At 58.4% G+C, this 22,801-nt stretch overlaps 3 protein-coding genes across 6 annotated transcripts; 1 reads left to right on the top strand and 2 right to left on the bottom strand.

The window, feature by feature from the left end:
* Window positions 1-164: 164 nt before the first annotated feature.
* On the bottom strand, window positions 165-1,790 carry SELENOM (selenoprotein M). The gene is given in 6 exon segments (XM_058816846.1): window positions 165-776; window positions 866-944; window positions 1,369-1,403; window positions 1,488-1,523; window positions 1,606-1,742; window positions 1,745-1,790. Coding segments are annotated over 6 exon segments (546 nt in total). The 3' UTR covers window positions 165-563.
* Window positions 1,791-5,664: 3,874 nt separating this feature from the next.
* INPP5J (inositol polyphosphate-5-phosphatase J) lies at window positions 5,665-13,800 on the top strand. 4 transcript variants are annotated; one of them, XM_058816509.1, is made up of 12 exons: window positions 5,665-6,354; window positions 7,148-7,258; window positions 8,725-8,833; window positions 9,417-9,533; window positions 9,605-9,780; window positions 10,340-10,451; window positions 10,851-10,960; window positions 11,251-11,440; window positions 11,631-11,768; window positions 12,115-12,207; window positions 12,435-12,539; window positions 12,636-13,015. In XM_058816509.1, exons 1-12 carry the CDS (start codon window positions 5,747-5,749, stop codon window positions 12,768-12,770), a joined length of 2,004 nt encoding a protein of 667 aa, XP_058672492.1. In that variant the 5' UTR covers window positions 5,665-5,746; the 3' UTR covers window positions 12,771-13,015. The 4 variants fall into 4 exon arrangements, with proteins under 4 accessions (XP_058672492.1, XP_058672493.1, XP_058672490.1 ...); XM_058816510.1 differs by having other exon boundaries at window positions 12,658-12,942; XM_058816506.1 differs by having other exon boundaries at window positions 5,670-6,354; window positions 12,644-13,800.
* A 476-nt stretch (window positions 13,801-14,276) lies between these two features.
* On the bottom strand, window positions 14,277-16,496 carry PLA2G3 (phospholipase A2 group III). Its single transcript, XM_058816926.1, has 7 exons — window positions 16,067-16,496; window positions 15,870-16,002; window positions 15,667-15,801; window positions 15,101-15,561; window positions 14,861-14,990; window positions 14,616-14,750; window positions 14,277-14,457 (listed from the first exon to the last, which is right to left on the bottom strand). The coding sequence occupies exons 1-7, from the start codon at window positions 16,494-16,496 to the stop codon at window positions 14,277-14,279; spliced, it is 1,605 nt and encodes a 534-aa protein (XP_058672909.1).
* Window positions 16,497-22,801: the final 6,305 nt, after the last annotated feature.

A 22,801-nucleotide genomic window follows, 5' to 3' on the forward strand; every position in this document is an offset into this window, starting at 1 on the left:
TGGTCTGTAGGTTGGTAGGTGGCCCACCAGCAGTGATTATGATTGTGCCATCTTCTGCCTCTGTGAGAAGCTCTGGGGCACCCAGCTGTCCTTGGAACAGAGCAGTTTGGGATGCACACAACCCAGCTCCCTCTGAAAAGATGATACAATGCAGATGACTGCAAATAAAAGCTTTACTAGGAGCTGGCTATGATATAAAGCCTGCTGGGGGGTAAAGCCCCCTTCTTGGGACAGCTCTCCCACCTTTGGGACTCAGCACATCTACCCTTAGCACCTGGTGCTTTCTGCTGAGGGTTTCATCCTGTCCCATGCAGGCAGGAAACTGCTGCCCAGTGCTGGGAGCAGCTAAACGTCTGGGCACAGCAAGAGACTGTAAGAAATGCTGCTCCTCCTCCACCAAGGATAATGAGCTCCAAGGACAGGAGGGCATCAACCAGCACACAAGCAAGAGTGGGGGGGAAAACCTTTGCCACTCTGTGACACCGTGTCCAGCTGCCATAACGCCCTCATTCCCTGCACTGGGGACTGGCTGCAGGACCCTGTCCTAAGGGTGCCATTCCTTGCTAGAGGTCTGGGTGTTCTTCCTTGTCATGTTTGGGTGGAGTCTTGCCATCAGCAGTGGGTGCATGGGGGGGCAGCAGTACTGGCAGAGACTTGGCAGGGGCAAACTGGAACTCCTCTGGCACAGGGGCATCAGGCGTCTCCTTGCGGTAGAAGCCCAACTCCTGCACCAGCTGGTTGATCTCTTCCCGGGTCATGTCGCTCAGGGGAATTCTCTGCACCCAGACAGGAGCTGTAGCCTGGCACCTGTGGGGCACCGAGCACCCCAGGCCCTGTGGCAGCAGGTGCCACACTGCCCACTCACCTCTAGCTCCTCATACCGGAGGCTGAGGAGCACAAGCTCAGGGTCAGCACCAGGCAGGTGTTTCATCTCCAGGTTATGGCTGGGCAATGTGTCAAGGAATGGGCAGCACTGAACAGGCCCATGCAATCCTTGTCTCATCCCATCCTTCATCACATCCCCTTCTGTCATCCGTCACATCCCATTCCTGTCTATCCTGTACCATCATCCATCCCAACCCATCTTCTCTCATATCCTATTGCCTTCCATCCCATCTGTTTTGTCCATCATCCCATCCTCTTTCCCATGTAATACCATCCTATCCTTTATCACATTCCCCAACTACCATTCTCCACTCCTCCCCAAACCCTGTCCTTCATTCCTCACAAAACCCCATTCTGTCCCTCAGCCCATCCTCTCCCATACTTCATTCCCTTGCATCCCATCCCATCCCATCCCATCCCATCCCATCCCATCCCATCCCATCCCGTCCAGACCCCAGCGCCGCAGCCACTCCCGGCAGGTACTAGAACGGGATGTCCTGGGTGACGAACGCCTTCACCTGCGGAGAATGGCCAGTCGGGCCCGGCTCAGCGTCGGGAAGCCCCGACTCCCCGCCACGGCCCGGCCCGGCCCCAGTACGTACCTCCCTGAGGCGATTCAGCCGTCACCCGCCACAGGTCTGCGGGAGAGGACACCTCGTCAGGCACCCGGCGGGCACCGGCTCGGCCCCGGCAAGTCCCGCGGCCCCCACCCGCGCTCACCTCCACCTTGCCGCGGGCCAGGTCCTGCAGCACGGTCTCGCGGAGCCGGGGGCGCTCCGAGCCGCTGCCCGCCGCCAGCGCCGCCGCCAGCAGCAGCCACAGCCCCGGCCCCGGCAGCACCGCCCGCATCGCTCCCGTCGCTGCCACGTCCGGCGCGCCACGGGCACGCGCACGGCGCCGTGCATGCGCGCAAAACACGCGCCCACACGAACGCAGTCACGCGCGCACACGCGTGCGCACCGTGTGAATGGCGCGTAAGAGCCGCGAGCGCTCAGCGTGCACAGACCGACAGCGACACCAGCGACACACACAGAGCAACACACAGACAGCGACACACACACACAGCGACACACACACACAGGGCAACACACAGCAATACACAGCGACACACACAGAGCAACACACACACAGCGACACACACACACAGCGACACACACACACAGGGCAACACACAGCAATACACAGCGACACACACAGAGCAACACACACACAGCGACACACAGACAGCGACACACAGCAACGCACACGCACAGAGCAACACATAGCGGCACACACACAGCAACACACACACACAGCAACACACACACACAGCAACACACACAGTGATACACAGACGGCAACACACACAGCAACACACAGACCAACTGTCATAGTTTTATATTAGAGGCAGTCATGGAAGCGACTTTATAAAAGAGGCTGTTAGCAGTTTCCCCTGTGTCTGACAAAAAGATCAATCAGTAATTAGGTTTGAAAACTGACAATTTGTTAAACCACTAAGGAAAATGTACACGCCTATGTGAAGATACCTGTTAAAGACAAAAAAGCCCAGGAGGGTCTGTTTCCCTTCTGGCCTGAGAGCAGGTGAGGAGGCCGGGCCGGGCCCGCGTCAGGGAGGCCGGGCCCATGTCAGGCTGGGCCGGACCCGTGTCAGGCTGGCTGGGCCCGTGTCAGGCAGGGCGGGCCCGTGTCAGGCAGGCCGGGCCGGGCTCGTGTCAGGCAGGCTGGGCCCGTGTCAGGGTGGGCCGGGCCCGTGTCAGGCAGGCCGGGCAGGCAGTCCCTGCCATGGGCCTGAGCCCCTTCCCGGGGCGCCCACCGGGCCCCATCGCTGCTGGGCAGGGAGAGGGGAGGCCGCAGGGCTGAGGCCGGGCCGTGGCTGCGGCTGCTGACATCTTGCTGCTACTGAGTCCTGCCCTCCTACCAGCCCAGGCCAAGCGGGCCCGCTGGGCCCCAGGAGCAGCCGGGGCTGGGCTGGCTCAGCCGAGATTCTGCTGCCATTGAGGTTCACCTGCAGCCAGTGGGCAGGGGGAGGAGAAGCCATCAGCCCCTGGTGTGCTGCTGCTGTGTCCTGGCCTGGCTGCCCAGATCCTAACTGCGTTCCCCCCAAGCCCAGCCGCAGCTCCTGCTGCAAGCTACAGAGCCTGGCCAGAGCCATGTAACAGTCTGCAAGCCCCGGGTGAGATATTAACTCTTTCAGTGCTTCAATCCTCCCTCGAGTGAGAGAAAAGGACAGAGTGCAAACATGTAGCAGAATAGCATGAAGTCACTGAGGTCAGTGAAGAAGTAAAGTCCCAGATGGGAGGGATAAAGAGATGCCTGTAGTTTTAAGCTGAAAATACTCTTATAAAGATATGGAGAAAAATATAATTAATACATCAGGCTCTTTTTCCCTGTAATGCCTTGAAAAGTCCGGTCGGGAGATGAATCGTTCAAATGGTAGATACCTAGCAAAGGCCTCTGTGCTAAAGTAAGCAGATGTTAAACTAGCTGTGGTCCCATAAGAAGTTTATACAGAGAGAGAGAAAAGAGTGATGAAGACCCTGTGCCCCCAGGGAGAAAAGAAGACCTCTATTCCCAGAAAGTATGATTTCAATGACAGATGAAGAGAACTTTTGCTCTTAAGCAGCTCATCTTTAATACAGTACCCCATAAGTTGACATGGCCCATAAACACAGCTGTGGGAGAAGCTGTAAAAAATGAGGACTTCACAATTGCAGATTTTCCTGGTGGCTACTATTCACAGAAATTCAAAGTCAGGAGAGAACTGTTTTCTTATAGACCAGTCTTCATATATTAATGAGAGACTTGTCTCCCTAAGTAAACTGAAGAAATACTATTCTAAAAGTAATAAACTGACTGAATTGTTTCTGTACATTGTTAGAGAGAAAGAAAAGGTTATGGGGGGAGAAGTGTTCTAAAAATTTTATTATAATTCTTATTATTCTTTCTTTTAGTTACTATTATAAACTTTTCTTTATACCCTTTTCAAGTTTAAGTCTGCTTTGCCTTCCTCCTAATCCTATGTCACAGCAGGAAATTAATAGGGATATTCTAATAAGTGCTCTGGCATTTAGCCAGCCCTGAAACCCACCACACCAACTGTGCACAGATGGGCACCACACAGACAAACAGCATCACACATACAGCAACACACAGCGACCGTGCACAGACCGACACACAGAGACCAACAGCACCACACACACAGCAGCACAGATTGACACATGGAGACCAATGACACCAACACACGCACAATCTGCACAGGCTGGCACCACACAGACCAATGGCACCACACACACACAGCAACACACACCAGTAGAGCACAGATCAACACACAGAGACCAACAACACCAACACACAGAGCAATACACGCCAACAGCACCAACACACAGAGCAACACAAACAACTGCTCATACACACAGAACACAGCATTGCACTGACCGACACAGAAACAACACACCAACAACAGCACCACACAGCAGCAACACATACATACCAACAGCACACACCAACACACACACACACCCCACCCCGACAACCCTGCACATCCTGACACTCACTGACCGTGAGCTCACCATGTCCTCGGGGCAAAGCAGGTGAATGACATCCTGAGCTGCACTGGGGGTGCTGTCAGCAGGCCACAGGAGGTCAAAGAGGCTCCTATGAGGCCACCCCTCAAGTGCTGTGTCCAGTGCAGAGCAGTGATATCGACTCTCCTCAGTCTTTTCCCAGTTGCCACTACTGATCACAAATTATTTGCAAGTGCTCCTCCACGATGGCAGGGACTTCCCACAGTTCCTTTGGCTCCTGACTGAATCCCATGGCAATCCAAGGATCTTATACTCTCTGGCCAGTATCCTCCTCAGCCTCACTCCTTAATTCACCTGGGTCTTTCTCCTCCTCAAGCTCCAGCCTTGCCCAGACACTGTAGCAGGCACAGGATGAGGATAAACCTGTCACCCAGACTCCTGTGTATGTGTGCACCCCAAGTGCAGGTGTTCAGACCTGCCTGTACAAAGTGCTTCTTCACTGGAGCACATGGGCACTGCCACACACAGGTACAGCAGCACCTACATGCAAAGCCACATACACACAGCTGCACAAACAGGCACACACATCCCCAGCTACACACACAGCTGCACACACAGACCAGTACACACACAGAGATGCACATGCAGCACACACAGCCCATGTGTAAATACACACATGGCCAGACACAACAACACACACAAACACACTCACACGCTCACACACAACTGCCCGAGGGTGTGTGTGCTCACCAACAATGCAAACACTCTGCAGCAGACCACAAATATATCTGGCACAAGCTGACAGAACGGCTTCAGTGGTGAAAAGTCATATACACAGTAATGCAGCAGGGCAGGCATTCATTTGCAGAGGCAGATGTGCATGAGCAAGGACAGATGTGCACTTGCAAGGACAGGTGTGCAAGGACAGGTGTTCGTGCACAAGAACAGGTGTGCAGGGGCAGGTGTTTGTGCACAAGAACAGGTGTACACACGCAGGGACAGGTGTGCAGGGGCAGGTGTTCGTGCACAAGAACAGGTGTGCACACGCAGGGACGGGTGTGCAAGGACAGGTGTTCGTGCACGAGAACAGGTGTGCACACGCAGGGACGCGTGTGCAGGGGCGGGCACACGCAGGAAAGGCTTTCGAGCGCCGTCACGTGAGCAGGGCGGGGCGGCAGGTGCGCGAGGGGCGGAGCCGCTCCTGCGCCTTTGAGGCGCCGCGCAGGTGGCGGGCGTGACGTCACTGTGCGGCTACGTCACGAGGCGGGGCCGAAAGGTGCGCGGGGCCGGGTCGAGGCCGGGGCCGGGGCCGCGGCCGCTCCGGTCTCCTCCTGCCGATGGACCCGGCCCGGCGCGGCAGCGCCGACCGGGGCTCGGCCCCCGGCGCGGGGTCTCGACCCGGCCCCCCGCGCGGCCCTGGGAGCGCGGTTCGGCTCCCGCCCGACGCTGGGGTTTCGGCGGCGCCTTTCCTCGGCGGCGGCGTCCCGGGCGGCCGTAGGAGCTCCCGACCGGACGGGCACGGCTTCGGGAACGGCTGCCCGCGGCGCGCAGGAACCGAGGAGCGGCCTCAGGCCCATACCCCGCCTGAGGGTCTCCCGCTGCCGGCCCTGCTGTCCCCCGGCCCGGGCGGCCCCCCGTCCCCGGCAGCTCCCGGCCGGGTCACCTTCCCCGCGCCAGCCCCGTCGGAGCGGCGGGAGATGCTGCCCAAAGCGGAGTCCAGCGACCACATCGCGGCCTGGGCGGGCCCCGCCGTGCCCCGCGCCCCCACGCTGCCCAAGGCCGTCTCCAGCGAGTTCCTTGCCGGCGGGTGGGCGGGCCTGAGTCCCCGAGCGGAGCCGGGAGAGCTGCCCGTCCTCTCCCGGCCCCTCGGTCGTCTCGGCCCCAGCGACGTCTGCGATCTGCTGCCGGACTGCCCGGGACGAGCCCCCGAGGACGGCGCGTTCCGGTGAGTGGGGCCGCGGGACGCTCGCGGGGACGGGGCTCGCAGCACCCGCTGTGCCCCTTCTGCCCGCTGTGGCGGATTCAGCAGGATGGGATGCGGGGCTGCAGGCAAGCTCCCGGCGGGTAGCGTGTCTGGCGCGCACTGTTCGTGCGGGATGTCGTGACAGAGACACCGACTGTGCAGTGAGTGCTACCTGCCCCCGCTGTCCCCGAGCACCAGGGCTAGCGTGGCGCTGCTGTCCTTCCCTATTGAATCGTCTCCCTAGTGACTGAGGCTCCTGTCACTACCAAAAGAGCCTGCGGGCCCTTTGCTGGTGCCCGTTGAGCAAGGGCATTAATGTGTTGTGACGGATGTCGCTTTGCGTTGGTGAAAGACACCGCTGCAGGGTTGCAGCACTGCTGTCACATGCGCTGCCCTGGCCTTTGTGGCTGGCAGGGGCTGGGAACTGAGATCCGGGTCCTTTCCCCAGGAGCCTGAGCCTTCCTGGGGAAGGGGGGTGGTTTCCAGAGACATTCTGTCTCGCAGTCTGTCTGTGTCCACTAGTGGTGATGAAGACGAGGGCTCTTTGTGTTGGTTTCTAGAATTTCAGGTGCAGATCATGGGGGATCTTGGAGGGAAGGATCTGTCTCTCTCATACAGGAATTAAGGACCTTGTATATATGCCATGACTAAGCTTCAGCTCTGGCTACTTCTGTTGCCAGCAAAAAGCTTCTTTGGTGGATCTGGGGGCTGAACAGGGTTACAAGGAACCCGTCCGAGCCTTCATGTTAGCCTGTTCTTCCTTTGTCCTCCCAAGCATCACAGTGGTCACCTGGAACGTAGGTACAGCCATGCCCCCAAATGATGTGACATCCCTGCTGCACCTCAACACGGGCGAGACAAACGATGTGGACATGATCGCCATTGGGTAAGAAGATGAGGTGCAGCTCCTCCTTTTCCTTCCCCTTCCCCCTCTGGCGAATTCCCTTTTCAAGGAATCCCCAAAGCCGTGGGGGACAAGGAATGGAAGAGCTGCAGCCCCAGCCTCCCTTGGGGCATGGGGAGCAGGGAGGGGTGTGCATCACAAATGATAGCATGTCAGAAAAAATGATGGAGAATCAGCTCCTGGTAAGATGGGAGTCCTGAGAGGAAGTGAAACCCTTGAGTACTGATTAGACTTGAATACTCATCAAGCCTGAAGTTGGCTATGCTGGACCAAGTTAGCCCTGCTCTTGCTGTGAGTTGTGGCAGTCCTTGGGTCAGGTTTGTCAAGGCATTTGACTCACCTCGCCAAGTCCTCTGGGAGCATTCTCCTCCTCTGTGCTTTTGCATGTGGTATGCAGGCATCAAGGGCATAGATCTGTTCTCCCGAGGCTGGATTGGCTCCATGCCCCTGGTACACAGATCTACTAACAGGGCAGTACCACAGCACTGTGCTGAGGCTGGTGAAGTGAGGGTGGCTGTCCCTTGAGGACTGCAGTGATGTATGAATTCCTACTATGGCCAGGGATGTGCTGTCTTTGCACAGGGTGCAGGAAGCAGCCTCTGCCTATAGGTATGAGGTATTAAAGCTGGATCTGCCTCCAGGACTGCCCCTGAGCTCCCAGCTGCAGGGGCAGAGTGATGTAAAGGCTGACACTGCTGGAGCTATGTTGGAGCCAGCTCGTTGTGTTGGAGCCAGCCTCTCAGTCCCCTCAGCCTTGCAGGCCAGTGGAATGGGTCTGTGTGGGTGGCAGAGGTCAACCTGAGCTGGATGGATGGGGTGAGGGGTGTAGCTGATAGTTAGGGACCTGCTGGGACCATGTTCTGGCCAGGGCAGAGTGTCCTGCTACTGCTCACTTCCTGGCATCTCTGCCTAGCTGTGTCCTTCCTCTGACTTGTGTCTTTGTGCTCTAAGCGCTCGATTTTTTTAGGCAAGACATTTCCTGATTGTGCTGTTCTCTGTGGACATTTTTCCTTCTCTTCATTAATTGCTCAGCTAGGAGGAGCACTATTAGCTTTCTGGTTGCTGCTGCTCTGAGCTATGCAGCTCAAATACATCTGGACACCTTGACTTCTCTGTAAAGACTGAAAGGCCCCATAAGCCCCTCCTGCACACCGAGATGGGCTTTAGGCTTCTGCTCAACCCTGTGCAGCTTAACTGCTTCTCCTTTAGAAAGGACCAAAGCCTCCTGGATTCAGGGCCACTTGTGCCTCCTGCCACCACATGGCCCAGAATCACTGGAGCAAGGACGTGGCTGGTTTGCACTCCAAAATCAGTGTCTTCCCTTGAACTGCCCTTCCCACCCTGTCCTGCTGCCCAGCATTGTGCTTTGGCACCTCTCCCAAGTTCTCACTAACTGGGACACAGTTGGTTTCCTGGTGTGGCTGAAGGATCTGTACATTTCCTCTCAGGCTGCAGGAGGTAAACTCAAAGATAAACAAACGCTTGAAGGATGCCCTCTTCACAGATCAGTGGAGTGAACTCTTCATGGATGTACTAAGCCCCTTCCACTTCATCCTGGTAAGGAGTCCTGAAGGAGTTGGCTGCTGGTGTTCTCTCTGCCTGCCAGGCAGGTGGGACACAGGAATAGAAAGCTGGGAGGGAGGTGCAGGGGGAGAGCTGGCTGGAGGGACAGCCTACAGCCATCCAGGCTGCAGGGACTGCTGCTGCATCTCACCCAGCAAGTTGTTTGGCTTGTGCCACCCAGCTGCCTTTCCTGTGCTTATGCTTCCCCTCTGGTGCTTTGGGGTGGCTTTACCTTGCCCCCTGCATTGAACCAGGGTGAGGAGGTAAATGTGGGAACTGGCTGGTGCTGCTGGCAACAGCCTGCAAAACTCAGGGCAGGGTCAGCTCCCCCAGACAGGCTCAGTTCCCCAAGACATTTGCCTCAGAACATATGTAAGCCCAGCATCACTGAGGTTCAGCTTTGGCTGTCAGTGCTCAGGAGGGTATGCACAGATCTCTGAACCAAATGTGCTGTTAGTCACCTGTAGGATGGAGGGGCACACAAAGGGTGGAGGTACTGCCTCATGGCCTGGAGTGAGGGGAGTTGTCCCCTTGTCCCCAGGCTACCATCATATTCCAGCCCTTGCTCCAATTCCAGGTCAGCACAGTGAGGATGCAAGGTGTGATCCTGCTGGTGTTTGCCAAGTACTACCACCTGCCCTTCCTTCAGGACATCCAGACAGACTGCACCAGGACAGGGCTGGGGGGATACTGGGTGAGTATGGCCCTGGGGGGAGATTGCAAGGGGCTGGCTTCCCAAGGAGTCATGGGATCCTCTTGGTGCAGGGCAACAAGGGTGGGGTGAGTGTTCGTCTCTCCATCTTCGGCCACATGGTCTGCTTCCTGAACTGCCACCTGCCAGCACACCTGGAAAAGGCGGAGCAGCGCAAGGAGGATTTTGCCACCATACTGCACATGCAGCAGTTTGAGGGGCCCGTGGCCAACGGCATCCTGGACCATGAGTGCGTACCCCACCACTTTGCTTCCCAGTCTGGGCTCTAGTGCCAGTCCCAGTCCTTGACCACCTCCATGTAGGGTGTGGGGTCTCCCCTGCATCCCAGCACAGCTTGGAGGTTAGGTCTTGCCTGCAGAGCTGGCCTAGCATGGACTCAGCATGGTGGGGTAGGTGTTTATAGAGGGGTCTTGGTCTCACCACATTCAGGGCTGATACAATTCCTGCCTTACTAGCACTCTTGGGGTTTGGGACCAGTCAGAGGGCCTAGCTCTGTCCCTGTGTCCTGGCTTTGTGATCTGAATCCAACGGGTGCCTCATGTGGAAACTTCCACCCTTGGTTTCAGTTTGGGGAAGTCTGGCCCATTTGGCTAATGGTACTTGGTCCTACCTACAGAATCCTGGCAGCTGGCCAGGCTGCTGGCTGAGCAGTGACTTGTGCCAGTGTTCCCAAGAGCACCTATATTGTGGGCTAAGGCTGCCCCCAGGCTGGGGACATCTTACCCCTGCTGTCCCTGGCTCTGGTAGCCTCAGCCCTTTCAGCCCGTTGCCCTTGCTGCCATCCACAGCCTCGTGTTCTGGTTTGGGGACCTCAATTTCCGCATTGAGAGCCTGGACATCTGTTTTGTGAAGTATGCCATTGACAGCAATGTCCTGAGCCAGCTTTGGGAGAAGGATCAGGTGAGGGATGGGTGTGCTGCCAGCCTACACTGGAACCCTAGCAGTGATCGACTCTCCCCGAAACTGCCCATATGGCTGTTGGTCAGGGCATGTCCTCTTGCAACCCGTAGGACACAAAGAGCCCTGGCTCTCATGTCTCTGGGGGAGGAAGGGACAGCAGAATCCCAGGTCAGTCTGGATGGAGCTGGGCACACTTCCCTCATGAATGTGTGAAGGAGAGCTGAGGCATTGAGTCTACAGGCTAGCTGCTGGCATAGACAAACCCTGAGAGCTGTGGGAGCTGGCAGGAATGGGACTGGGATTTCACAGTGTGCGAGGGTGGGGAGATTATGTCGGGATTTGTGGAGGGGTCTGGCTATGGGGGTTGCTGTGCTCCTTGATGTGCTCTCTTCCCCACAGCTGAACATTGCCAAAAGTACGTGGCCTGTTCTCAGAGGCTTCCAGGAGGGACCCCTGAACTTCCCACCCACTTTCAAGTTTGATGTGGGCACCAACAAGTATGACAGCAGGTAGGAGAGCAGGGCATGAGGTGGGGCTGAGATGCAGGAGCTTTGGGGTTCAGAGCCAGTGTAGGTGCTGGTGTGGATGGGTGGGGAGAGCAGCCGTGCTGGGGTGGGCACAGGCTGGACTGTGATGTGACGGCAGTGCTGCTGCCAGCACAGGTCTGTCCCAGCAGCTGTGCTGAGTGCCAGGGTGAGCCACATCCTCTGCCCACATGTGCCATAGTGCCAGGGGGAGGCAGTTTGCATCAGAGCCTACTGCCTCTGCCAGGCAAGAGATGCTCTTCTGTGCCCTGCAGTGCCAAGAAGCGAAAACCTGCCTGGACTGACCGCATCCTGTGGAAGATAAAACCTCCCAGCAAGGGGTTGGGCACAGGTGGGCACCGGCCCAGCCAGGGTGTGCTGTCAGTGAGCCAGCTGTGCTACTGCAGTCACATGGAATACACTGTCAGCGACCACAAGCCAGTAGCTGCCATCTTTGCTGTGCAGGTGAGCACTGTCCAGGGCTGCTGGGAACACAGGCAGGAGCTGCAGGGGTGGAATGTCCAGCCTTGTGTGGGGAGCTTACTCCGGTTTGGCGAGCTCAGCTACCTTGCCTTTTACTGGGGGCTGCTGTGGGTATGTGCATGGGGTCCCTGGGCAGCAGAGGCAGCTGTTTGCCATGCCCTTTCTCTGGCAGTTTGCTTCCAAGGTGGACAAGCCCCTGGTTGAGATTTATGTGGCTGATGAGTGGAGCAGGCCTGAGCAAGCAGTTGTCAGGTACAAGATGGCTGTTGGCTTCCACCGGAGCTCCTGGGACTGGATAGGACTCTACCGGGTAGGGGCTTGGGGGCTGCTGGGGCTGGAGGGAGTGGGGAGCACTGCACAGCACTGTGGGGTCCCTTCTGAGTTACCCCCCACCGGTGAACATGGTGAGGGCATGGAGCTGTGCCCTCCCTTCCCCTGGCATCATGATGTGGTCCTGCTTCAGGAGGCTCTGGTCCAGCAGTTCCTCCTTCCCCTGCTCTGTGGGCCCCACAGCACCCCAGGGCACACCTGCAAGGCGGCTTTGGGTCACCCTCTGTGAGCAGAGCCAGCTGAGCAACAGGAGACTGAAGAGTGACTGTGCTGAGTGGGGCTCACATTGTCCCACTCACTTGTATTGTCCCATGTATTGTGCACAGGTGGGGTTTCGGCACCCTAAAGACTACGTGTCCTATGTCTGGGCCAGGAGTGATGATGGGGAGCGCTGCCTGGAGAAGCAGCTGTGTGCACAGGTGAGCTGGGGCCAGCCCTGCTGTCTTGCTGGCACTTCTGCCCCACACTACAGGGATAATCACCCCTTTGTGCCCCTGGATGGGGGAGGCAGGCACCTTGTTATTGTTATATGGGGCAGGCTCATGGTATTGGCAGCAGAGATTTGTGCTTTTGGCTGGGGTTGGAGGTAGCAGGGGGGGCACCCTTGTGCCAATCCTGGTGGCCATCAGGTGTCTCTGGACTGCAGGTGATGTTCTCTGAGGAAGCACTGCCCAAGGGGAATGGAGAGTACATCCTTGGATACTACAGCAACACCTCCAGTAGCATCGCTGGTGTGACTGAGCCCTTCCAGGTGAGCACAGCCAAGAGGTGAGGGGGAATGGATAGGGCAGAGGGGGGTGTCTCTGGATGGGTCCCCTGTGAGGGTCAGCTAGCAGTGCTGATGCAGGGGTGCAGATTTCCCTACCCAGGTCAGAGGAGGGCAGCAGCTCTACAGACAGCTCAGGCAGCAGCTCAGAAGAGGATGACAGTACACTTGTCCTCCTGGCTCCCAAATCCCGTAGTCCCAGCCCGGGCAAGATGAAACGTCACCGGAGCCGAAGCCCCAGCCTGGCCAAGTTCCAGGGCCTCATCCTGCGTCCATCAAGCCGAGACAGGGGTACAAGCCGCAGTCCCTCACCCCAGAGCCGTTGCAGCCTCCCCAGGAATATCCCCACCATCCATCTGCCCCATGAAGAGCTGGGGCACCATGAAGTTAAAAGCAAGGAGCTGGGACAGGCAGCTGAGAGCCCAGACAGCAGCTCATTCTACCAGACTGTGCAGGAGCAAAGTGGCCTCCGGCGTGTCTCTGCTGATGGCTCCCTGAGCAGGGCTGACCCCCGGAACCTGGGCCTGCTGCCTGCACTGCGCCTGGAGATGATTGACCAGGCCCTGGGCCGGCGGCAGGAGAGCGCAGACCAGGGCTATTATCCCTGCCGGAGAATGAGCACCACCAGCCCCCCAGGCTGTGGCCCCTCCCCAAAGGGGGGGCACAGCCCCCAGGAACTGGACAGACATAGCTGTGCCATGGGCCGCTGATGCAGTGGCTCCCTTCCTCCTCCCCATAGCGCGCTTGCTGTGTGCTTTCCTCTGCCACTTCCCTGCTGAGACACTCCCTCCCTTATTTATTGCAGTGACTCCTCACCCCTGTTGTGTGCCTGGCAGGTAGAGGCCCCCTCCTTGCTGCCCCCCACAGCCCAAGCTCCTGCCCTGGGCTGTGAGGTGACCACACAGGGGAGGATGGGCAAAGTTGGTCTAATGCAGTTTGGGGAACCTCTCACGAACTTCCAAGTGCAGGACTCTTGTCCCATGGGAGGAGTGCTGGCCTTACACCTGAGATGGCACAAAAGGCCAGGGCAGGGCTCTGGCAAGAATGGTGATAGGCACAGAGCAAGGACCACCACAGGGTAGCCTGGAGATCGGAGATCAAAGCTTGCTCCCTCCTTCCCTGCTCTACTACTGTGCCTCAGCCTGAACATAGTGCAAGTGACAAAATAAATGATCCTGCCCACCCCAGCTGCACTGTGCTCACTGCTGGAGGCAGGATCACCCCTGGGGTGGGGGCCACAGTGTCAAGAGGGGACAGCAGGCTCAACTCTTGTACCATATACCATGCTCTGACCACCCACCCTTTATTTTTTCTGCTGCATTCAGGTACTGACCTCAACCCTCCTACCCTGCAAGAGGGTCAGGATTACACCTCACTGCTCAGGCCCCCCAGTTGAAGGGTCACCAATCTAGGGGTGGGGTGCCCTGCCATCCTCCCTGCCCCAGAGCACACCAGGGAAGGACAATGAGTTTCCTCTTTCCTGAGCCCTCCTATTTCTTTCCCCTTGCTTTTGATACTCATGGATGATACTCCTTGAGAGGCTTGTCAGTCCCTCTGCCTGCTCTGGCTGTGGTCCCCAGCTCCATGCTGTCATGCCAACAGCCATGCTCAGTGCCATCCTTTGACTTGAGGACCAGACCCCAAGCAGGTCCCAGCTGCTGCACAGCACATTTTCCGCCCCAAGGCAGCGCTGCTTGGGTGTCATCAAAGCACTGTGTGGGGCTAAGCTGGTGTCTGCTCTACAACCAGATGCTGGCACTGCTCACAGAGGGTACCTCCCCTGGCATGTGTCTTCCAGTGTAGATGCTTGGCCTTGGAGCTCACACGCAGAGGGCCCCAGCGTCTTAGAATCTTTTTGAGCTGCTGTGCCGGTACAAGCACAGCCCTGGTCATCATGGTACAGCTGCTGGAAAAGCAAAGCTGTGAGCATCACTCTAACCCTGCAGCACCAACACCCACTGCTCCTGCCCTGCAGCCTAGTAGTGGCACAGCGTAGCAGGGGCCAATGCTTGCACTACTGGTTTCCTGCCCCACCCAGGCCCTGGCCTCTTCCCCACTTACCTGTGTTGTGACCCCCTGCCTGGGCTGCAGGCAGCAGGCAGCTCTAGCACAAAGCAGTCCATGGTGATGCGGTCAGCCAGGACAGCCACGTCCATGTCACTGCAGTCCCTTGCCCTGTGGAGGCACCGTGCCAGCCTGCAGGCACAGGAGGGCACATGTCACCAGGTGCTGGCCAGGGCAAGCATCCCACCTCTTCTGATCCCCAACTGTATGCACACAGTGGCCTTTTCCTCCTGGACTCACACCTGCGCGTGCAGTTGCAGTGGAAGAGTGTCCGGCTGTCCATGTTGTGCAGCTGGTACCTCACCTCATGGGGTGCAATCTGGTGCTCACACTTACGCAGGTGCTTGCTGCACCTGCACCCCCTGCCCGGGCCTGAGGACAGTGGGGAGGTAATGGGCACCCCCAGCACATGACCCCACCAGCCTGAGGCCTTGGGCCACCCCAGCTGCGGTGTGCACGTGCTGCCCACAGTACCAGCTCACCCTGCTGCCTGCGCCCCTTCACAGCTGGTACGGGGGTGACTCCACACTGCGTTGTGGCTGGGCTGGGTCCAAGGCTGCCACACAGAGGATGTGCTGAGATTCCAGCTCCTTGCTCTGGTCCAAGCAAATCCTGTCCTGACACTGTGGATGCTGTTGCACGGCCAGGCTCTAGCCCCCACTGCACTGCTGGGTGCCTGGTTGTGAGCTCAGCCTTGTCCCTGGCTGACGCAGGGGTACCTGGGCCCTGTGGCTGCTGGGCTGTCTTAGGTCTCCGTGCCTGGCGGCGCCCAGACTTTGCCCTCAGCTCCTGTCGAAACCGCTTACGCCCTGTTCTAGAGAAATTCCTTCCCTTGCCCGGGGGCTGCACAGTGGGGCTGCCCCTCTCCTCTGCTGGTAGACTGGGGTGGTACTGATTCTGCTGCACCATCCTGGCCAGAGGCACTACTCCATAACGCTCACACCTGGGGACACCACGTGTTGTGAGGTCCTGCACACAAAACGAGTCAGTGCCCGAGGAGACAGCCGGGCAGGAAACGCTGAGGGCCGGGGCACCCCCGGGAACTCACCCGCCCCACCAGTGCCACTGGATGCACTCCTCGCTCTCTTCCAGCACAAAGCACGGCACCTCCAACAGGTTGAAGAATGTGACGCCGATGATGTTGGAAACGGTGTCGTTGATGGCGAGCAGGCACTGCCGGAACCTGCGGGCAGGGGACCGGTGAGGAAGGCGGGCCCCCAAGCTCCCCGTTTCCTCACGCCCTGGGCTCACCTGGTGTCGCAATCGCAGTGGGACACGGTGTGCAGGCGATAGTTGCGGATGCCGTAATTGAACTGCAGCGCCGTGATCTGCGCCCAGCACTGGTCATGCTCCCGACAGCACCGGTCGGGGCCGCGGAAGAGCCCTGCGGAGGCGCCGATGAGCCGGAGGGAGACCGGGTGCTCCCGCCGCCTCCCGCCCCTCCATACCCAGCTCGCTCCAGTTCCCCGCCGAGTTCCCCGCGCCGCACCACAGCGTTCCTGGCAGCGTCCAGCCCCGGCGGCGGCGGCGTTGCGGTCCCGGCGGCACGGGGTCGGTGCAGGCGGCACGACGCCGCCACAGCGCGGACAGGGCCCCGCGCAGCGCAGCCCCGGGCGCGGCAGGCGGGCGATGCAGGCAGGCGGCACGGAAGGCGCGGGCGAGGCGCGGATCGCGGCGGGCCCAGCAGGCGCGGAGGCGGCCGGGGGCAGCCCAGACGCTCTCGACCAGCGCGGGTCCGGCGGCGGAGCCGGCGCTCAGGAACGCCACGTACCGCGCGCCGCCCGCGCCCACCGCCTCCCGCGCGCACACGGACCCGCCGAGCCAAGCGCGCGCGCATGCGCACAATGCCGCACAGGCCACAACCGCGCGCCCCCACATGCCGAGCGCCGCTCCGCCCCCCCACCGCACCCGGCTTTAACCCCGCGCCCGACTGCGAGCACGTCGCTGATTGGCCCGCGCCGCGCAGGCCCCGCCCCGCCCCGGGCAGAGCGGCGGGACGCAGCCGGGGCCCCCGACCCTGGCTCCTCACCCCGCGCACCGCCCCCGTCCGGCGCAGCCCCCATCCCGGGCACCCCCCATCCCGGGACGCAGCCGGGGCCCCCGACCCTGGCTCCTCACCCCGCGCACCGCCCCCGTCCGGCGCAGCCCCCATCCCGGGCACCCCCCATCCCGGGACGCAGCCGGGGCCCCCGACCCTGGCTCCTCACCCCGCGCACCGCCCCCGTCCGGCGCAGCCCCCATCCCGGGCACCCCCCATCCCGGGACGCAGCCGGGGCCCCCGACCCTGGCTCCTCACCCCGCGCACCGCCCCCGTCCGGCGCAGCCCCCATCCCGGGCACCCCCCCATCCCGGGACGCAGCCGGGCTCTCGACCCTGGCTCCTGATACCGGGCACCGCCTCCGTCCGGCGTACCGTCCATCCCGGGCACCCCCTGCTACACGCACCCTGCCTCACGCGCTCTCTCCCTGGGCACTCACGGGTGTGCTCTCACGTGCACGACCCTGGATGCATGTGTGTGTGCAGATGTGCACAGGTGCCTGCACGCTCACCTTGAGCACACGTGTACACTCGTGTGTGAGTGTATGCCCATGTGCCGTGCCTGCCGAACCACGTGTGTGCCCTGCACAGGCTGTAGCCATGTCCCTGCTCAAGTGTCCACTGTGTGCAGTCAGGACACAGAGCACTGTCCTGTCCAGCCCCTGCAGAAGCTGCCCGTGGCCCAGGATCACGCCTGTTTGAGAGCTGAGGATCCCTGAGACAGAGCCACCACAGCCCCCAGGGCAACTCCTCCTGTGACCTGTACTGAGGCGTGACTCTCACAGTACAAAGGTGTTTCTTGATATTCAAAGGAACCTGCCATGTCCTAGTTTGTGCTTATTGCATTTTCTTCCAGTACTGGACATCACTGGGAAGAGACAAACTCTCATCTCCTTGCACCCTCCCTGCCTGTGTATTAGCAGGATCCCTGAAAATTCCTCTGCTCCAGCCTCAGCAGAGCCTGCTCCTGCAGCCACTCCACACAGTACAGGTGCTCCAGTCGCTCCACCACCATCACGGCACTTTGCTGGACTCACCCCAGCATGGCTGTGCCTCGCCCAGGTTATCCCAGCTGGAGCAGCACAGCCTCCCCATTGGTGCTCCCTGCCTGCCTTTGCCTCGTGCCATGAGGACACATTCCTGCCTTCTGCTCAGCTGGTGCCCAGCAGGATCCCAAGGATCCCTGCGGAGCTGCTTTCCAGCTGGTGGCACAATTTATGCTGGTACAATATCCCCCTGTGAATCAGGATCTCTCTACCCTGGAAATACCTTGGGAGGGTAGCTGGACTGTGGGGCAGAGCTTATCCCTCCACCTATCCCAGAGCCCCAGTGCCCCAGGGAAGTGTTGTTTAGGGTGGCTAGTGTGTCTGGGAATCCTGCTGCATCACTGCTGCATCCCAAAAGGATGCTGGCCCCGCTGTGGAGAATTGGCCCACTGCAGTCCAGATGCACCTCTTGGCGGGAAGGGAAGGGAAGGGAAGGGAAGGGAAGGGAAGGGAAGGGAAGGGAAGGGAAGGGAAGGGAAGGGAAGGGAAGGGAAGGGAAGGGAAGGGAAGGGAAGGGAAGGGAAGGGAAGGGAAGGGAAGGGAAGGGAAGGGAAGGGAAGGGAAGGGAAGGGAAGGTTCCTCTGGTGTGTTTTTTTCTTCCATGGCTAGTCTGGAGTCATGTCTGTGTCCAGGCTGATGCTCTGCCCTGCTGGGTTTCTGGGGGGGGCAGGGGAGGTGGTCTGTGGATCCCCATGTGCCCTAACCCTAACTGGGAGACACTGGGGCCTGATGGATGGTGCTTGGCAGTGTGGGCTTATCTCACCTTATCAGGATTTCCCTGACAGCAATGCACTGCAGAAAGAGCAGAGTCCACCCCATGGCTATGATAGGGCTGCTGTGTGCCACCCATGACATCACCCCACATGCCACATGTCCTGGGAGCTGTGTTCATGAAGCTGGATGAGGGCTGGCAGAACTGGCATGCCAAGGCTGGAGAAGGGCTCTGCTCGGGAGTACCCCAGATGTGGGAGAACCAGCTTTCCACCCATAGGGATCCACAGAGTCCTCCTGCCATGGGCTCTGCCACACTGTGCTGTGTTCCTGTCCCAGTGCCCCCGGGGCTGCCCTGTGCATGCTTTGTGACCCCTCATGCCCAGCACCCCGGGGCTGCCCTGTGCCCGGGCTGTGTTGTCAGCCCTGTGGGGCCCCACAGGGAGGGATCCATGGGGCAGCACAGGACAGCCTTGGCTGACAAGTGAATGACTGTGTGAGAGACAGAAAACCCAGTTTGGGTTTGTCTGGAAGATAACAGGGGATAAGGAGGGACGCCTAATGCTCTGGCCTTCAACGCCCAAGCAACTAGTGGCTTACAGGGCTGGCCCTGCAGCAGACCTCCCCACTGTGTAATCATGCAGCTACTGGCCTGCTGCCAGCTGCTGGCACAAGGCTGGCGTCTGGCTGGGCAGTGAGGACATGGGGCTGAGCCCTGGGCTGCCCAGCTCAACAGGCAGCACTGCCAAGCCTGCACCCAGCCCCACTGACGTGGCTCAAGGCTGTAGACAAGGCCAGCGTGCGGCTAAGCTCCCAAGGACTCAGGGCTGAGCCTGCAGTGGGGGAGAACTGAGCTCTGGTTGAAGATGCCAGCAGTCATGGTCCATGCAGGGAGGGGGTCCCAGCCTGGGTCAGCAAGAGTGCAGAAATGGGCTGGTGAAGCAATTCTTTCCCGCCTTCTTCTGCACGCTATGTTCCATTTGGGGCTCCCCAGTCCAAGAAAGATCCCATGCTGGAGTGAGGCTAGTAAAGGCTGCTGAGCTGGTCAGGACTGGAGCTAGGCTTACTTGGGCTGAAGAAGAGGAGGAATCAGGCTTCATCTGCCCTGAACGCTGAGTCATGGCTGGACTAATTTCTTCTCCTTTTGCACTCCTCAGGCCAGCATGGGCATTGGGGTGATGCCTCCTATAGAGACATCCTGCAGGCAGGGGCTGGATGAACAGACTGTGTGAGTGGCTGCCAGACCTGGAGCCTCACCAGTATCTCAGTGCTGACACACCCCCAGATGTCCCCATGTCCAGCCTTGCCCTTCGCCCCAGCCAGCAGCAGCACTGGCTCCCCATTGTGTGTGTATCATGCATGCTGCTGGCCTGCTCGTGTCACCTGGGGACAGGCACCCTTGGAGGAGATGCACAGCTCTGCCTCCTGGAAAAGGAATTGCTGCAGCACTAGATACCAGCCTATCTGCTTTTTACTGATCTAAGCTGGAACTTACAGCTTTGTGGAAGGGAGCAATAGAGCATCCAGGGCATCCATGGCAGGACAGGCAGGACATGAAAGGCAGGACAGGGAAACAACTTCATGAGAAAAAATGTCTTGTGAAGGTTGGAAGACAAAATTCAAGTTGGAATGAGCAAAGGAGTTATTCCACGCCTGACTTGAGATTATCAGTTCAAGTATTTTGCAGACCCAGGGAGACCCTTGAAGGCTCCTGGGGACTCTGGCATGCATCCACATGTCCCTCCACACCATGCTGGTTGGTGGGCACTCCCCAGGCTGGCAGCCAACACAGCCACCACCTGTCTGCCTAGGAGAGCCTGGGTCAAGCTGTGGTCCCATGTGACATCTTGGTCCCATCTGGATCCCATCCCCTTGTGGCACCAAGACACCACACGAGTGCTACCCTCTCCCACTGGTGTGACTTGGGACCCTCATCACACAGCAGCCAGAAGTGCCCCAGCCTGCTGCATCAGGCTACTCAGGCTTTCCATCAACCTGATGGAGATGGCAACACTGGGATGTGGTGGGAGTAAGGCACTTTTGCTGCTTTTGTGGCATTTGCCTGCTCCCTGGCTACCCTGTGGGGCCAGAGGCCAGGGTGGTGGGCTTAACTCACCTGCACCCAGCAGTCCTGGCTCTAGGGAGAGCACCGGTTCAGGCTGGGGTGGCACTGGTGCCCATGGGTGCACAGGCCACCCTGGGCAAAGACAGCCCGTGTGCCTGGCCCCAGCCTCTGTGAAGGCTGTGCTGGTTGTCATCATGTAGCATCTGCCCAGATTTCTTCAAGGAAAGAGACATCCCTCTAGGATATATTGTCTAATTTTATAGGGGAAAGGGACTACAGGGGAAGACTTTTCTCTTGCCAGATTCTCATTGCAGAAGCAGAGCTGGCTCCATCAGCTATTTTCAGTATGAGGCTGAGCCGTAGGGACAATGGAAGTGGTCAGGCTCTGCACATCTGTGGGTCCTGCAGCTCACAGGAGCCATCTCCTGCTCTAGGTCCTCAGCCACAGCTGCAGCCTCCTCAAGGTTTTTTCCAAGAGTCATAGAGCATTCTGAAGGCTCTGGGCAGCCTTGTCTGGGTGACCCTGATTGAGCCAGGGACTAGAAAACCTCCACCCTCAGCAAGGAGTTGCACCTTGCTTCCAGCAGGAAATAACTAGCCTTGTCCTATAGGAAAATACAAGGAGAGTATTTTCTCCAAGACTTAAGGAACACAAAGAAAACCACCCCAAAACTACCACAAGGCACAGAGGTTCCTTGTGAGAGGATGGTACTTTCCTCCTACTGATGGCAGGAGGAAATTACTACCATTTTCTGTTTTCCCTTAGTCCCTAGGCATTTCCCCATGCCATTGTGATCAGTGCACCTGGTTTTACTGCCCTGGTGAACATGTCCCTTTAAATTATGGGAACTACCCAGGAGGAAGCAGCTCTGCAAGGAGTAGTACCTGACTGGTGCATATCAGTGCACTCCAGGTGAAGGTCACATACGTGATGAATCAGCAGGAGCTGGGCTTACCAAGAGCAGGAGGGGCAGCAACTCAGAGCAGGGACTCCTTTCCCAGCATGCGTGGGGGCTTGGCAGGAGCTGGGGGCTAGCACGCTGGGGAGAGGAAAGTTCATGGGGTTGAGGCATTTCTGGAAAGCCCAGTTACTTTTCTTTCAATGTCCAAGGAAAACTGTGGGCTGGTATTATCATCTCTTTGGAAATGAGATGAAGGGACCAAAGCAGCTTGACAAGAGAAAAAATTCCCACGTGCTTCTGATTTCCTTCCCATGGTGTGCAACAGATGTGACTGAGCTCTACCTGTGACAAATGCTGGGAAGGTTTGGGTGCCTGCAGCAGAAGTGTGTACGGCACTGGGTGAATCATTTACTGCAAAGTCAGGTGAACAAACCACAGCTCGTGTGTGCTTGTTACTCCCAGGTGGCAGAGCAGGGCCCTGCACACAGCCAGCTCCACCCTGAGCACCCCATGGGGACTGGCAGGGCTGCAGCCTGTGCCCCTTGGCCTGCAGCCTCCACACCATGCCCACATCACTGTATGGCTCAGCAAAGGGGTATGGGTGCATCTCAAGCTTAAAAACTTGATGATTCCTCCTTGAACTCCCCACATCTCCCAGTAAAGCCAGTTTCCCTGGTTTTGGTAAAGGAAGCAGCTAATGTCAGATGGCCTTGGGCCCCAGTGAATTTCTCCTTCCCACTGGAGCTGAGTCTGGTGCAACTGAGTCTGGGCTTCTCCTGGCTTAGTTCAATGAAATTGCTGTCCTGGCTGTCATTTGTAGTCCAGCCTAGACACAAGGCAGGAATTACAGCAATTTCTATGGAGGGCCAGCCTCAGGAACAGTCACACCACAGAGCCTCTGCAGATGTCAGCCAGCAGCAGGATGAGGCCAGCTGTGTCCCAGGCTGTTAAAGGTTGTCAGTGGTAACAAAGAAGGGTAGTTACACAGAGCAGCAATTCATGGAGTGAGTCCTGGAGACATGGCATGCTGCTGACACAAGGGATTCTGCAAAGGCAACTGGGACTTGGGAACTTCCTTGTCCCCTGGCCAAAGATGGTAGCCTGGGCCTGTGCTGCTGTTGTCATGACCCACTGGTCAGGGGAATGATGTTCAGCACAAATTCTTACCAGGTTGAACAAAGCCACTGGTCACATGTCAGGAACTCCTATGTTTCATTGTACAGTCACCGTAACTCTGGCAACCAGCCCACTGCTTAGACTCAAAAGGTGTTGGCCAACAAGCCTGTAAATTCTTATAACACACTCCCACAGGGTGCTGCCTAACAAGTCACACAACACGTTTCCATAAACTTCCCACTTGCACAACAAAGTCCAGTGCAGAGTATGGGGTGGAATATGGTAAGTGTGCTCTGCCCAGGAGAG

Source organism: Ammospiza caudacuta, chromosome 18 (assembly GCF_027887145.1).
Source record: "Ammospiza caudacuta isolate bAmmCau1 chromosome 18, bAmmCau1.pri, whole genome shotgun sequence".
In the NCBI taxonomy this organism is placed as follows: domain Eukaryota; kingdom Metazoa; phylum Chordata; class Aves; order Passeriformes; family Passerellidae; genus Ammospiza; species Ammospiza caudacuta.

Bases quoted from the DNA above. Each gene is read 5' to 3' on its own strand.
- INPP5J (XM_058816506.1), top strand. From the start codon at position 5,747: ATGGACCCGGCCCGGCGCGGCAGCGCCGACCGGGGCTCGGCCCCCGGC. The intron at 7,259-8,724 runs GTAAGAAGATGA...ATTTCCTCTCAG, and splicing joins GTGGACATGATCGCCATTGG to GCTGCAGGAGGTAAACTCAA. The intron at 8,834-9,416 runs GTAAGGAGTCCT...CTCCAATTCCAG, and splicing joins GCCCCTTCCACTTCATCCTG to GTCAGCACAGTGAGGATGCA.
- PLA2G3 (XM_058816926.1), bottom strand. From the start codon at position 16,496: ATGTGGGGGCGCGCGGTTGTGGCCTGTGCGGCATTGTGCGCATGCGCG. The intron at 14,991-15,100 runs GTGAGCTGGTAC...CACTGTCCTCAG, and splicing joins GAAGGGGCGCAGGCAGCAGG to GCCCGGGCAGGGGGTGCAGG. The intron at 14,458-14,615 runs GTAAGTGGGGAA...CTTTTCCAGCAG, and splicing joins GGCAGGGGGTCACAACACAG to CTGTACCATGATGACCAGGG.